This window comes from Salvelinus alpinus, chromosome 11 (genome assembly GCF_045679555.1).
Source record: "Salvelinus alpinus chromosome 11, SLU_Salpinus.1, whole genome shotgun sequence".
Taxonomy (NCBI): domain Eukaryota; kingdom Metazoa; phylum Chordata; class Actinopteri; order Salmoniformes; family Salmonidae; genus Salvelinus; species Salvelinus alpinus.
The window spans coordinates 2,464,843-2,482,672 of record NC_092096.1 but is presented as its reverse complement, the minus strand read 5'-3'; the positions used below and the strand labels follow the sequence as shown (position 1 = coordinate 2,482,672).

The 17,830-nt window shown below is 38.8% G+C and overlaps 2 protein-coding genes across 3 annotated transcripts; both read right to left on the bottom strand.

Annotated features, from left to right (window-relative positions):
• Positions 1-1,319: 1,319 nt before the first annotated feature.
• On the bottom strand, positions 1,320-16,707 carry LOC139533469 (uncharacterized). Of its 2 annotated transcripts, none has more exons than XM_071331510.1 (12): positions 16,634-16,707; positions 15,547-15,695; positions 15,223-15,351; positions 14,974-15,085; positions 14,667-14,733; positions 14,524-14,570; positions 12,316-12,497; positions 12,068-12,181; positions 10,098-10,384; positions 9,868-9,972; positions 2,163-2,241; positions 1,320-1,814 (listed from the first exon to the last, which is right to left on the bottom strand). In XM_071331510.1, the coding sequence occupies exons 4-12, from the start codon at positions 14,990-14,992 to the stop codon at positions 1,803-1,805; spliced, it is 912 nt and encodes a 303-aa protein (XP_071187611.1). In that variant the 5' UTR covers positions 14,993-15,085; positions 15,223-15,351; positions 15,547-15,695; positions 16,634-16,707; the 3' UTR covers positions 1,320-1,802. The 2 variants fall into 2 exon arrangements, with proteins under 2 accessions (XP_071187611.1, XP_071187612.1); XM_071331511.1 differs by having other exon boundaries at positions 9,874-9,972.
• Positions 15,035-16,682, bottom strand: LOC139534832 (ladderlectin-like). The gene is made up of 4 exons (XM_071334287.1): positions 16,634-16,682; positions 15,547-15,695; positions 15,223-15,351; positions 15,035-15,085 (listed from the first exon to the last, which is right to left on the bottom strand). Exons 1-4 carry the CDS (start codon positions 16,680-16,682, stop codon positions 15,035-15,037), a joined length of 378 nt encoding a protein of 125 aa, XP_071190388.1.
• Positions 16,708-17,830: the final 1,123 nt, after the last annotated feature.

The window sequence follows — 17,830 nt, the reverse complement described above, 5'->3', positions numbered from 1 at the left end:
GTGCGTGGTGCCGGAGCTGGTGGTACCGGGCTGGAGACGCGCACCACAGGGAGTGTGTGGAGGAGTAACGGATTTCTGGAGACGCACAGGAAGCCTGGTGCGTGGTGTTGGCACTGGTGGTACTGGACTGGAGCGAGGAGGTGGCACCGGATATACCGGACCGTGAAGGCGTACTGGCTCCCTTGAGCACCGAGCCTGCCCAACCTTACCTGGTTGAATGCGTAAGGCTGGTGCCATGTACACCGGCCCGAGGAGACGCACTGGAGACCAGATGCGTTGAGCCGGCTTCATGGCACCTGGTTCAATGACCAACCTAGCCCGGCCGATATGAGGAGCTGGGATGTACCGCACCGGGCTATGCACACGTACAGGAGACACCGTGCACTCTTCCGCATAACACGGTGTCTGCCCGTACTCTCGCTCTCCACGGTAAGCACAGGAAGTGGGCGCAGGTCTCCTACCTGACTTCGCTACACTCTCCTTTAGCCCCCCCCCCCCCCCCCAAGACATTTTTGGGGTTTCTTCTCGGGCGTCATACCGCGCCGTCGTGCTAACCTCATTCGCCGGTATCCCTCCGCACATTGCTCCATAGAATCTCAGGCGGGCTCCGGCACTCTCCCTGGGTCGACCGACCACCTGTCTATTTCCTCCCAAGTGGTATAACCCAGACCCTGCTCACGCTGCCGAGCTAGCTCCTCAAAACGCCGCCTCTCCGCTTTTGCTGCCTCCAGCTCTGCTTTGGGGCGGCGATATTCCTCTGGCTCTGCCCAGGGTCCTTTACTGTCCAGCTCGTCCTCCCATGTCCATTCCTGAACTCGCTGCTGCTGCTGCCCGTAGCCCCGCTGCTTGGTCCGAGATTGGTGGGTGGTTCTGTAACGGCAGCCTTCCTCCTCTTCGTCTGAAGAGGAGGTGTAGCAGGGATCGGACCAAGACGCAGCGTAGTTTGTGCTCAACATGATTTAATGACAAAAAGACGATAACGTGAACACTTACAAAATACAAAAATAACAAATGTGGCAAACCGATACAGCCCTATCTGGTGCAGAGAAAACACAAAGACAGGAAACAACCACCCACAAACCCCAACACAAAACAAGCCACCTAAATATGATTCCCAATCAGAGACAACACAAAACACCTGCCTCTGATTGAGAACCATATTAGGCCAAACATAGAAACAGACAAACTAGACACACAACATAGAATGCCCAACCAGCTCACTTCCTGACCAACACTAAAACAAGTAAAACACACAAGAACTATGGTCAGAACGTGACATTGGCTGTGTAATATTCGTATTGCAACACCAATAAGAAAACACAGTTTTACAGTTTTATTCTTTGATTTTATTACCTAAATGTTTTTATTTTATTGTAGCCCCTTTGTTGACAATTATTAGATTTTTACATTCATTATGTTATTGCATTAATACAGTCTGAATAGTAGTTATTTTGGAGAAGTTTCCAACATAAAAGTTGAATATGTCTGACAAGAGGAAAAGTCCTGCCCCGTGTGAAAACCCACACACACAACCATACACACACACACAGCCGTACACACACAGCCGTACACACACAGCCGTACACACACAGCCAGTACACACACAGCTAAAGATCCTTTGTTGACAATTACTAGATGTGTACATTCATTGTGTTATTGCATTAAAACAGTTTAAACAGTAGTTGTTGGGGAGGAAGATTCAAACATAAAAGTGGAATATTGGAATATGTCTGACAAGAGGAACAGTCCTGCCCAGTGTGAAAGCCAACACACACAGCTCCCTGTATTCTACAGCTGCACTGCTACAGATTCACCTAGAGAGGGGCGACAGAAACAAATAGATTTAAGGGACAAACAAGACCAATGAACGATAACACATCTTATCTGTAAGACTCTCCTGACATAGCTGTCCCAATAGAGTCACTATGAACCAGAAACTGACTGGCCATAGGACAGTTTGGGGCCAGATGGGCCGGTCCATCTCTAAGCCCAGTGGGCTGGTCTAAATTGGGGGTTTTACAAAGAACAACCGTTTTGGGAGAGTTTGTAGTGTGAAAATAAATGTAAATGTTGAAAAGACAAACATTCTCATTATCAGTCGTACACAATTCTCAACTGATTTCAATACAAGATAAACATGTCATAAATAAATAATCACTCACCCTAACGTCAGGTCCAGACTCCTCAGACCACAGGTTGAGTTGGTCCTCCACTTCCTCCTCGTCACCAGTGGGAAACCAACTAGGATAATATTACACAGATGGATTAGATTACATCAGATATTCATTGATTTATTGATTTGATATTAAAAAGTATTAGGACGCTGCAGCCGGAGACAACATTACATATGACCTCAGTTATAATATGCTGCCAGCTAGTAATACAGAGATGGACATCACAGAGACATTAAACATTAATACAGAGATGAACATCACAGAGACATTAAACAGTAATACAGAGATGAACATCACAGAGACATTAAACATTAATACAGAGATGAACATCACAGAGACATTAAACATTAATACAGAGATGAACATCAGAGACATTAAACATTAATACAGAGATGAACATCACAGAGACATTAAACATTAATACAGAGATGAATATCACAGAGACATTAATACAGAGATGAACATCACAGAGACATTAACATTAATACAGAGATGGACATCAGAGACATTAAACATTAATACAGAGATGAACATCACAGAGACATTAGACATTACACATTAATACAGAGATGAACATCAGAGACATTAATACAGAGATGAACATCACAGAGACATTAAACATTAATACAGAGATGGACATCAGAGAGACATTAAACATTAATACAGAGATGAATATCACAGAGACATTAATACAGAGATGAACATCAGAGACATTAACATTAATACAGAGATGGACATCACAGAGACATTAAACATTAATACAGAGATGAACATCACAGAGACATTACACATTAATACAGAGATGAACATCACAGAGACATTAAACATTAATACAGAGATGAACATCACAGAGACATTACACATTAATACAGAGATGAACATCACAGAGACATTAAACATTAATACAGAGATGAACATCACAGAGACATTAAACATTAATACAGAGATGAACATCAGAGACATTAAACATTAATACAGAGATGAACATCACAGAGACATTAAACATTAATACAGAGATGAACATCACAGAGACATTACACATTAATACAGAGATGAACATCACAGAGACATTAATACAGAGATGAACATCACAGAGACATTACACATTAATACAGAGATGAACATCACAGAGACATTAAACATTAATACAGAGATGAACATCACAGAGACATTAAACATTAATACAGAGATGAACATCAGAGACATTAAACATTAATACAGAGATGAACATCACAGAGACATTAAACATTAATACAGAGATGAACATCAGAGACCTTACACATGAATACAGAGATGAACATCACAGAGACATTAAACATGAATACAGAGATGAACATCACAGAGACATTAAACATTAATACAGAGATGAACATCACAGAGACATTAAACATTAATACAGAGATGAACATCACAGAGACATTAAACATGAATACAGAGATGAACATCACAGAGACATTAAACATTAATACAGAGATGAACATCACAGAGACATTAAACATTAATACAGAGATGAACATCACAGAGACATTAAACAGTAATACAGAGATGAACATCACAGAGACATTAAACATTAATACAGAGATGAACATCACAGAGACATTAGTACAGAGATGAACATCACAGAGACATTAAACATGAATACAGAGATGATCAGAGACATTAAACATTAATACAGAGATGAACATCACAGAGACATTAAACATTAATACAGAGATGAACATCACAGAGACATTACACATTAATACAGAGATGAACATCACAGAGACATTACACATTAATACAGAGATGAACATCACAGAGACATTAAACATGAATACAGAGATGAACATCACAGAGACATTAAACATGAATACAGAGATGAACATCACAGAGACATTACACATTAATACAGAGATGAACATCACAGAGACATTAAACATTAATACAGAGATGAACATCACAGAGACATTAAACATTAATACAGAGATGAACATCACAGAGACATTAAACAGTAATACAGAGATGAACATCACAGAGACATTAAACATTAATACAGAGATGAACATCACAGAGACATTAAACATTAATACAGAGACATTAAACATTAATACAGAGATGAACATCACAGAGACATTAAACATTAATACAGAGATGAACATCACAGAGACATTAAACATTAATACAGAGATGAACATCAGAGAGACATTAATACAGAGATGAACATCACAGAGACATTAATACAGAGATGAACATCACAGAGACATTAAACATTAATACAGAGATGGACATCACAGAGACATTACACATTAATACAGAGATGAATATTATAGAGACATTAATACAGAGATGAACATCACAGAGACATTAAACATTAATACAGAGATGGACATCACAGAGACATTAGACATTAATACAGAGATAAACATCACAGACATTAAACATTAATACAGAGATGAACATCACAGAGACATTAAACATTAATACAGAGATGAACATCACAGAGACATTAATACAGAGATGAACATCACAGAGACATTAATACAGAGATGAACATCACAGAGACATTAAACATTAATACAGAGATGGACATCACAGAGACATTAGACATTAATACAGAGATAAACATCACAGACATTAAACATTAATACAGAGATGAACATCACAGAGACATTAAACATTAATACAGAGATGAACATCACCGAGACATTAAACATTAATACAGAGATGAACATCACAGAGACATTAAACATTAATACAGAGATGAACATCAGAGACATTAAACATTAATACAGAGATGAACATCACAGAGACATTACACATTAATACAGAGATGAACATCAGAGACATTACACATTAATACAGAGATGAACATCACAGAGACATTAGACATTAATACAGAGATGAATATCACAGAGACATTAGACATTAATACAGAGATGAACATCACAGAGACATTAAACATTAATACAGAGATGAACATCACAGAGACATTAAACATTAATACAGAGATGAACATCACAGAGACATTAAACATTAATACAGAGATGAACATCACAGAGACATTAAACATTAATACAGAGATGAACATCAGAGACATTAAACATTAATACAGAGATGAACATCACAGAGACATTAAACATTAATACAGAGATGAATATCACAGAGACATTAATACAGAGATGAACATCACAGAGACATTAACATTAATACAGAGATGGACATCAGAGACATTAAACATTAATACAGAGATGAACATCACAGAGACATTAGACATTACACATTAATACAGAGATGAACATCAGAGACATTAATACAGAGATGAACATCACAGAGACATTAAACATTAATACAGAGATGGACATCAGAGAGACATTAAACATTAATACAGAGATGAATATCACAGAGACATTAATACAGAGATGAACATCAGAGACATTAACATTAATACAGAGATGGACATCACAGAGACATTAAACATTAATACAGAGATGAACATCACAGAGACATTACACATTAATACAGAGATGGACATCACAGAGACATTAAACATTAATACAGAGATGAACATCACAGAGACATTACACATTAATACAGAGATGAACATCACAGAGACATTAAACATTAATACAGAGATGAACATCACAGAGACATTAAACATTAATACAGAGATGAACATCAGAGACATTAAACATTAATACAGAGATGAACATCACAGAGACATTAAACATTAATACAGAGATGAACATCACAGAGACATTACACATTAATACAGAGATGAACATCACAGAGACATTAATACAGAGATGAACATCACAGAGACATTACACATTAATACAGAGATGAATATCACAGAGACATTAAACATTAATACAGAGATGAACATCACAGAGACATTAAACATTAATACAGAGATGAACATCACAGAGACATTAAACATTAATACAGAGATGAACATCAGAGACATTAAACATTAATACAGAGATGAACATCACAGAGACATTAAACATTAATACAGAGATGAACATCAGAGACCTTACACATGAATACAGAGATGAACATCACAGAGACATTAAACATGAATACAGAGATGAACATCACAGAGACATTAAACATTAATACAGAGATGAACATCACAGAGACATTAAACATTAATACAGAGATGAACATCACAGAGACATTAAACATGAATACAGAGATGAACATCACAGAGACATTAAACATTAATACAGAGATGAACATCACAGAGACATTAAACATTAATACAGAGATGAACATCACAGAGACATTAAACAGTAATACAGAGATGAACATCACAGAGACATTAAACATTAATACAGAGATGAACATCACAGAGACATTAGTACAGAGATGAACATCACAGAGACATTAAACATGAATACAGAGATGATCAGAGACATTAAACATTAATACAGAGATGAACATCACAGAGACATTAAACATTAATACAGAGATGAACATCACAGAGACATTACACATTAATACAGAGATGAACATCACAGAGACATTAAACATTAGTACAGAGATGAACATCACAGAGACATTAAACATGAATACAGAGATGATCAGAGACATTAAACATTAATACAGAGATGAACATCACAGAGACATTAAACATTAATACAGAGATGAACATCACAGAGACATTACACATTAATACAGAGATGAACATCACAGAGACATTAAACATTAATACAGAGATGAACATCACAGAGACATTAAACATGAATACAGAGATGAACATCACAGAGACATTAAACATGAATACAGAGATGAACATCACAGAGACATTACACATTAATACAGAGATGAACATCACAGAGACATTAAACATTAATACAGAGATGAACATCACAGAGACATTAAACATTAATACAGAGATGAACATCACAGAGACATTAAACAGTAATACAGAGATGAACATCACAGAGACATTAAACATTAATACAGAGATGAACATCACAGAGACATTAAACATTAATACAGAGACATTAAACATTAATACAGAGATGAACATCACAGAGACATTAAACATTAATACAGAGATGAACATCACAGAGACATTAAACATTAATACAGAGATGAACATCAGAGAGACATTAATACAGAGATGAACATCACAGAGACATTAATACAGAGATGAACATCACAGAGACATTAAACATTAATACAGAGATGGACATCACAGAGACATTACACATTAATACAGAGATGAATATTATAGAGACATTAATACAGAGATGAACATCACAGAGACATTAAACATTAATACAGAGATGGACATCACAGAGACATTAGACATTAATACAGAGATAAACATCACAGACATTAAACATTAATACAGAGATGAACATCACAGAGACATTAAACATTAATACAGAGATGAACATCACAGAGACATTAATACAGAGATGAACATCACAGAGACATTAATACAGAGATGAACATCACAGAGACATTAAACATTAATACAGAGATGGACATCACAGAGACATTAGACATTAATACAGAGATAAACATCACAGACATTAAACATTAATACAGAGATGAACATCACAGAGACATTAAACATTAATACAGAGATGAACATCACCGAGACATTAAACATTAATACAGAGATGAAACTCACAGAGACATTAAACATTAATACAGAGATGAACATCAGAGACATTAAACATTAATACAGAGATGAACATCACAGAGACATTACACATTAATACAGAGATGAACATCAGAGACATTACACATTAATACAGAGATGAACATCACAGAGACATTAGACATTAATACAGAGATGAATATCACAGAGACATTAGACATTAATACAGAGATGAACATCACAGAGACATTAAACATTAATACAGAGATGAACATCACAGAGACATTAAACATTAATACAGAGATGAACATCACAGAGACATTAAACATTAATACAGAGATGAACATCACAGAGACATTAAACATTAATACAGAGATGAACATCACAGAGACATTAAACATTAATACAGAGATGAACATCACAGAGACATTACACATTAATACAGAGATGAACATCACAGAGACATTAGACATTAATACAGAGATAAACATCACAGACATTAAACATTAATACAGAGATGAACATCACAGAGACATTAAACATTAATACAGAGATGAACATCACAGAGACATTAAACATTAATACAGAGATGAACATCACAGAGACATTAAACATTAATACAGAGATGAACATCACAGAGACATTACACATTAATACAGAGATGAACATCACAGAGACATTAGACATTAATACAGAGATAAACATCACAGACATTAAACATTAATACAGAGATGAACATCACAGAGACATTAAACATTAATACAGAGATGAACATCACAGAGACATTAAACATTAATACAGAGATGAACATCACAGAGACATTAAACATTAATACAGAGATGAACATCACAGAGATTAAACATTAATATAGAGATGAACATCACAGAGACATTAATACAGAGATCACCTGGTTAATGTGATACACATGTTCTACTGTAGTGTTTCACTGAGAGCCTGAAATCCAGACCTGTTTTGTGCTAACATCCCAGCTAGAGCATAAAGTTGCGCCCCTGGTCATATTTGTCCTTGGACTTCAAAAAAGTAAACCCAAAATATGCTAACACTGTTATTAAAAGTTGTATTGAAACATTCAGTGAACGTTTTAAGGAAGTAAAAAAAAAAAAAAATCTAAATCACCTGTAATTCCGTTTCTCTGAGCGTTAATAAAACCTCCCAGAAAAACTTTCAGGGAACCATAGTAAGACGTTCTCAGAACCTCCCTGGAACCACAGTAAGACGTTCTCAGAACCTCCCTGGAACCATAGTAAGACGTTCTCAGAACCTCCCTGGAACCATAGTAAGACGTTCTCAGAACCTCCCTGGAACCATAGTAAGACGTTCTCAGAACCTCCCTGGAACCATAGTAAGACGTTCTCAGAACCTCCCTGGAACCATAGTAAGACCTTCTCAGAACCTCCCTGGAACCATAGTAAGATGTTCTCAGAACCTCCCTGGAACCATAGTAAGACGTTCTCAGAACCTCCCTGGAACCACAGTAAGACGTTCTCAGAACCTCCCTGCAACCTAAAACCTAAAAGTTCCCAGAACAGGCTAAGTTTTCACTTCCGTTTTCAGAACGTTTAAAAAACGCTCCGTTTTAACAGTCAGTAAAGTTATGGCTTCCTCCCCAGAACCAATGGTAAAGCAAACTTGTATATTCCCACAACTTTCAGCAAATCAAATGCGCTAGTTGGGATTCCACTTCCTGTACTCCATGTCATATGCCAAATTATGTTGACAAGGCGTAGAATGTTATCACAAAATAGACTGGTACCCAGGCTAAGGAGATCCGTAGGGTTGAGGGCCTGTTTTGAGAGGGAGACCTGACAAGACTTGTTTAGCAGGACCAGGCTAACTGTAAACGCAGTTAGCAGAACCAGGCTAACAGTAAACTTAGTTAGCAGAACCAGGCTAACAGTAAACTTAGTTAGCAGAACCAGGCTAACAGTAAACTTAGTTAGCAGGACCAGGCTAACTGTAAACTTAGTTAGCAGGACCAGGCTAACTGTAAACTTAGTAAGCAGGACCAGACTAACTGTATAATTATATAGCAGGCTAACTGACCATCTTACTTGGTTAGACTAACTGTAGACCTACCTGCACCTGGAGGTGAAGAGAGCCTTCTCGTTGATCATCTGGACTCTGAAGATGTTGATAGCCTTATAGACGTCCATCACATCCTGGTACTTCTCCAGTAGATGCCTGGAGAGAGAGACAGGTTAGAAGAGAGTCACTCCACAATATCAGCACACTTGACAAGATTAAACACAACAATGTGGACTTGAGACACTATAAACCTCCATAGGCAATCAATATCATCAATATACCTGTAAGATGTCCCTGACTCATCCTTCTGGGTCCTCTGGTCTGACTGCATGTCCTCTCCCCCCCACTGGTAGCAGGGGCAGGGGAAGAGGTTTAGCCAGGGGTGGAGGCAGGGGCTGGGGCCTGGTCTGGTCCTCTCTCCCAGGGGCAGGTTCTGTGCCAGGTAAGGTCTGAGCAGGGCTCTGGGCAGCAGAGACACCAGCCAGTAGATGGGCTCCTCATTCACAATGGCATGGAAGCTCTGGAGGTACTGACGCACGGCTGCAGAGGGCTGGATGGAGGACAGGTTCTGTAGGCAGGAGGAGGAGGAAGAGGAGGACATGGAGGAGGTAGAGGAGGACGAGGAGGAGATGGAGGTAGAGGAGAAGAATGAGGAGGAGGAGGAAGAGGAGGAGTAAAAATCTAATTTATATTTTATTTGTCACATACTCTGAATTCAACAGGTGTTGACTTTATGCTTACGAGCCCTTCCCAATGATCCACAGTTAAAACATAATAACACAAATAAAACAGGAGGATTAAAATACAATACACAAGAATGGATCTATATACCAGGAGTACCAGTACCAGATCAGTGTGGAGCTATATACAGGAAGTACCAGATCAGTGAGGAGCTATATACAGACCCAGATATACCTCTGCTGCAGAGCATAACTTTATTAGAGTTACCAGCCTCAGATTGCAGCCCAAATAAATTATTCACAGAGTTCAAATAACAGACACATCAGAATATCAACTGTTCAGAGGAGAAATAAAAGCTGAAATAAATCATTCTCTTGACTATTATTCTGACATTTCACATTCTTAAAATAAAGTGGTGATCCTAACTGACCTAAGACAGGGAATTGTTATTAGGATTAAATGTCAGGAATTGTGAAAAACTGAGTTTAAATGTATTTGGCTAAGGTGTATGTAAACTTCCGACTTCAACTGTATGTATGTATGTATGTATGTATGTATGTATTAATGTATGTATATATATATGTATATATATCTATACATACAGTACCAGTCAAAAGTTGACACACCTACGCGTTCAAGGGTTTTTCTTTATTTGTACTATTTTCTACATTGTAGAATAATAGTGAAGACATCAAAACTATGAAAAAACACATATGGAATCATGTAGAAACCAATAAAAGTGTAAAACAAATCAAAAAATATTTTATATTTGAGATTCTTTAAAAGTTGCCACCCTTTGCCTTGATGACAGCTTTGCACATTCTTGGCATTTTCTTTTTCAGTTTCTCCAATATCCGGTAAATTAAAATATTCCCTGTCATGTTGTCTGGCACCAAATTGTCTTAAAGGAATCTCTGAAATGGCATATTGATTATATGAAGATGTTTTAATATTCCCATGAAAATCTGTCACCAATTGGCTGGAAACCAGCTATAAACACACTAAAAACCAATATAGGGAAACATAATTGTAATGCTAAAAGACTATGAACTGAACTGAATGAACTAAAGGGAGTCAAAAAGGGAAAAGATAGAAGATATTATTGATTAACCTTTTTTGGGGGGGGTGTCTAAATACACGAAAACTTGGGTAACCGAAATTGAATTTGAATTTAACCAAAACAAAAAAAGGTTAAAAGGTTAAAGGTTAAAAAAGGTTGAAAAAGGTTGAAAAAGGTTCAAGGTTAAAAAAGGGTAATTGAAAAGGTTTATGGAAGGTTTATTGAATTGATAAATCACCTACTACGTTCCAGTTGCTTTTTCTTGCTATAAGTCCTCTTAAATTGTATATTAAGATATATAATCTTAAATTTTATTTAAATATATATTATCTTAAATTGTATATTAAGATATATTATATATATTATCTTAAATTATATAATATATATTATCTGAAATTATATATTAATATATTATTTTAAATTGTATGATTAGATATTATTTTAAATTGTATATTAAGATATATTATCTTACATTGTATATTAAGGGTGATTGTTATAACAGCTTCTTACCAGGTGTGGTGTAGTTTGGTTCTGAGCCTCCTTCAGAGACTCCTGGTAGCGTTGATGTGTTCTCTGGAGAAACAGCATGATGTCTGGAGGACCCTGGACTGTTCTGATCAGCACCTGGCTCATACACACATGTACATTGTTATACAGAGCAACTTATCTTAAGATAGCTAGGCACGACAACCACATATCACAGTCATAGTAAGTAAAACTTTACGGTATTCGTTTTATTTAATGTATTTTCTTTTCACCTGCAGCATGGTGATGACTCTGTCCAGGTACAGCACCTCCTGGTGGCAGAAGTCAGCGTAGCAGTGGCCAGGCAGACGTCTGGAATACATTCCTCTGAGGAAGGCTGAGTAGAGGATCTCATCTGCTACTCTCTTACCAGTCTCCCACAGGACGTCATAAATACTCACCTCTTCAACCAGCTCTGGGGGAGGGAGGGAGGGAGGTTTAAAAAAAATATCGCTTTGGTGCATTGTTCACAACTATGTGGTACATTTTAGCTTTGTACAAAACCCAAAACAGATCATCAAAAAATCAGTTGTTTCAACACTGAGCACATTTTCTATTGACTATTACAACACAAAATCGTATAGTCACTTTTTCACCAAACCTACTCAGTGTTTCATCTATAAATACATGTTTCACATTTCAATACGTGTTCATATAAAGTAAATGCTTTTCACAATGCAACCCTCACTTTACTTTAGCTATGATTCTCTTCTCATTTGTTAAAATACATTTTACTATCACTCTAATGTATGCCAATTATGTAGCAGGGGCTTTAATCCAAAGTTTTGGTATGTGACCCCAGTGTGAAACAAAACCCACAACTCTTGTGTTGCTAGTGCCATGCTCATACCAATTGAGCCACACAAGACACTACAATAAAATACTGTAAAATAGATGTAATGATTCCAATACAGGTGGAAGATGTAAGATGGCCATGGAGCATACCGCCGTCCCCCAGGCCAAGGATGAGACATGCACTGACATCAATCCAGAACTACAGTACCAGTACCATTTATTTTTACTCTTTTATACATTGTAGAATAATAGTGAAGACATCAAAACTAAGAAATAACGCATATTGAATCATGTAGTAACCAAAAAAAGTGTTAAACAAATCAAAATATATTTTATATTTGAGATTCTTCAAAGAACCCACCCTTTGTCTCGATGACAGTTTTGCACACTCTTGGCATTCAGCTTCATGAGGTAGTCACCGGGAATGCATTTCAATTAACAGGTGTGCCCTTTGAGCATTTGAGCCAATCAGTTGTGTTGTGACAAGGTAGGGGTGGTATACAGAAGATAGGCCTGTTTGGTAAAATACCAAGTCCATATTATGACAAGAACAGCTCAAATAAGCAAAGAGAAATGACAGTCAGTCATAACTTTCAGACATGAAGGTCAGTCAATGTGGAACATTTCAAGAACTTTGAAAGTTTCTTCAAGTGCAGTCGCAAAAACCATCAAGCGCTATGATGAAACTGGCTCTCATGAGGACCGCCACAGGAAAGGAAGACCCAGAGTTACCTCTGCTGCAGAGGATAAGTTCATTAGAGTTACCAGCCTCAGAAATTGCAGCCCAAATAAATGCTTTACAGAGTTCAAGTAACAGACACATCTCAACATCAACTGTTCAGAGGAGACTGCGTGAATCAGGCCTCCATGGTCGAATTGCTGCAAAGAAACCACTACTAAAGGACACCAATAAGAAGAGACTTGCCTGGAAACACGAGCAATGGACAATAGACCGTTGGAAATCTGTCCTTTGGTCTGATGAGTCCAAATATGAGATTTTTAGTTCCAACCGCCGTGTATCTGTGAGACGCAGAGTAGGTGAATGGATGATCTCTGCATGTGTGGTTCCCACCGTGAAGCATGGAGGAGGAGGTGTGATGTGTGGGAGTGCTTTGCTGGTAACACTGTCAGTGATTTATTTTGAATTCAAGGCTCAGTTAACCTGCATGGTTACCACATCATTCTGCAGCGATACGCCATCCCTGGTTTGCACTTAGAGGGACTATAATGACCCAACACACCTCCAGGCTGTGTGAGGGCTATTTGACCAAGAAAGAGAGTGATGGAGTGCTGCATCAGATGACCTGGCCTCCACAATCACCTGACCTCAACCCAATGGAGATGGTTTGGGATGAGTTGGACCTTGCTTCAGGGCCTGAGCTACAGGCAGTTAGATTTGTATGTCATTACAGGTGAAATTGAAAAACAGGATCCTTATTAAAGAGGATGAGGTTTTCTAGCAGGACAAAAAGCTTAATTCCAGACCGGTCAACATGTTTTAAATTTTGAAATGGCATAGCGTTCGCAAGTGCCACCAACATCAGACAGCTGTCATCTTCTAAACGTCAGAGAGACATTTAACAAGGAGTTGCACCTGTAACATTAACTTATTGTCCAGCCGAGGCAATGAGCCAAGACATTCCTACCTCTCTCGCGTGTTTGCTTCTGACTTGGCATTACTGCTAAACCAGATCTACAAGAAAATGGAAAAAAATACATGAATGTAATTAAGTGTTAATATGGTCTCTGTATAAACATGTCCAGACACAAGACAGTGTTAGCCTGCTACCTGGTCTCCATAGAACACACATAGAACCTCAGATCTCCACAAGACACGTCATTCCAGCCCTGCCCACCTGTTGTCAAGGCAACAACAAATCACACTGCAGTTATTTCAATGTCCTCAGAGTGTGTGTGAGTGTGTGAGTGTGTGTGTGTGAGTGTGTGTGAGTGTGTGTGAGTGTGTGTGAGTGTGTGAGTGTGTGTGAGTGTGTGTGAGTGTGTGTGAGTGTGTGTGAGTGTGTGTGAGTGTGTGTGAGTGTGTGTGTGAGTGTGTGTGTGAGTGAGTGTGTGTGTGAGTGTGTGTGTGAGTGTACCTCCAGTGTGTAGCTCCATACAGTTCTCCCCCTGTCCAGAGTTACTGGGCTCCTCCTCCTCCTAGTAAAAACCATCAACAGCTGACCCGTCACTCCACAGCCACATCCCCTCCTTTTCACAGAAACACATTGATTGATGGATTGAAACCACTTCATTGTTTTTAAACAGAAAGTACGTTGAGCTTTTGCCTCTGTAACCTGTAGACATTTGACAGACTGACTGACTGATGAATTATTGACCCAGTTTACCTGAGCTGCGTCGTAGCCTCCTATCCAGACCGGCTGGTCTGTGTGTCTCCTCACCAGATCCTGGACAAACACCTGTTGACCCGGGCTGTGAACCGACACCAGGTTCCCTCTGTGCTGGGAGCAGTACAACTGGAGGGACAGCCAGAGAACACTGTGTTAGCCCGCTGAGCTAAAGCCCGGGCAGTACCTCATGGAGCAAAGATCAATGCTAGCTAGAAATGGACATTTCCTGAAGTAAATGTCTGCTTGCTAGTCTTGAAGTATCAATGGTTGTGAAATAGTAGTAGTAATTAGAAATTAGTCTCTCCCAATTACAAGTGTTACCTCTGCAGTGGCCCAGGTGGCCCAGACGGGGTAGAAGGAGAAGCAGCGATGCTCATTCTGATGCCAACCGGCTGGGCATGGTGACTGGGAGTCCACCCCTTCCACCTCCTCCTCTGTAGCGTTCACCACCCCCGAGGCAGCATCCAGCCCTGGAACAACACACAGACAGTATGTACTGTTCAAGAGCTGTGCTTGACTTAGTTTACCTGGTACATTGGAAGCAATTCATGGAATAATCCCAAAAGTGGAAACGAAGCTGGATCAAGTAGCACCTCAAAAACTTTATAGCATTTTGAGTTGTGTTTGAGCAGATACAATGCAATTTTACAGTAAACAAATTAACGACAGACTTTCAGTACGCTTATAGGGAAGGACATTCAACAAGCACGGCGCTTCACAAATGGTTGATGATTGGCTGAGTGAAATTCATGATAAAAAGATTGTGGGAGCTGTTTTGTTAGACTTGACATTATCAATCAAAGTCTGATGCTGGAAAAACCTATGTGTTATGGCTTTACACCACCTGTGTAAGGACTGGGTGCCGGAGTGCGAAGTCAGGCGCAGGAAGACAGAGGATACAATGATCACGTTCATTTAATGAACCACTGACAAACGGGCACCCCACTTGACACTGGGTGCTCCCAATAAACTGCCCCAGACACGGGGAACGAAAACAGTTCAGAAAATGCACACTAACACGTAACGATCAGACTAACAAACACCAAGCTTACAATAAAACAATCCCGCACAAAGAAACGGGCGGGCCGGCTGACAGATAAAGCCCAACTAATTACGAGAAAACACAAAACAGGTGTAACCAATCAACACATAAGGAGGAGGAAAAGATCAGTGACAGCTGATAGGCCGGTGACGACGACTGCCGAGCGCCACCCGAACGGGAAGGAGAGCCTGCCTCGGTCGGAGTCGTGACAACCTGCTATATTGTGGATAAAGAGTTACCTGTCCTGCCTAGTTAAATTAAGATTACTTTATTTTATTTTATTACAGAACACAGAGGGTGTTCTTTATCATTGAATTAAACTATTTACACACACACACACACTTTAATTTCAAGTTTTATATTTACCTGTTGCGAGGTGCAGAGCAATCACTGCCCAACAAAGCAGCAGAGACATTCTGCCAACCGATCAACGGAGGAAACAATGATATTACATTACATAACTTCACATTTAATAACCTTTAATAGTGTTAAAGGGATCATGGATACCATTTTAATGTCTCTGTGCTCATTATAAAGGAAGGTAGTGGTTGTTTCACGAGCAAATGCTATCTAGCATTAGCACAATGACTGGAAGTCTACAGGTACGGTAGCATTGCTAATGTACCTGTGGACTTCCAGTCATTGTGCTAGAATCGTACATTATCCCTTTAACATAACTTAATTTAAAATGACATTGCGTAACATAACATGAAAAACATAACACAAGTTAAGTGACATAAGTTAACATGACATAACATGACATAACATGACATAACGTTACATAAGAGAGCAGCTCCATCTGTAACGTAGTACATTACCTGTACGTGAATCAGAGAATGTTGACAGTACCTGAGCTAGCTAGTAACACAGTGACAGTAGTAGCAGTAGCTTGGTCTTGGTAGAATAGCTCAGAACGTCTGCTCTTTTCTACCTGCTTCTGGATTGTAATAGTCACTGTTGAGGAGGAAGAGGAGTGAATTCAGATGATGTGAGGGGAAGAGATGAGGAAATGATAAGGTACTGCACAACAGCAACCAGGCATGTCCTCCGCTCTACACTAGTGGGTGTGTCCTAAAGGCCTCAGTCCTGCCCACTCTCATTATCAGTCAAATGAGAGTCACATCAACTACCTGCTAGTTCTAACAACACATCTGCTGTTCTGACAGACTAGAATCACATCAACAACACATCTCCTGTTCTGACAGACTAGAATCACATCAACAACACATCTCCTGTTCTGACAGACTAGAATCACATCAACAACACATCTCCTGTTCTGACAGACTAGAATCACATCAACAACACATCTCCTGTTCTGACAGACTAGAATCACATCAACAACACATCTCCTGCTCTGACAGACTAGAATCACATCAACAACACATCTCCTGTTCTGACAGACTAGAATCACATCAACAACACATCTCCTGTTCTGACAGACTAGAATCACATCAACAACACATCTCCTGCTCTGACAGACTAGAATCACATCAACAACACATCTCCTGTTCTGACAGACTAGAATCACATCAACAACACATCTCCTGGGGCCTGTTGCACAAA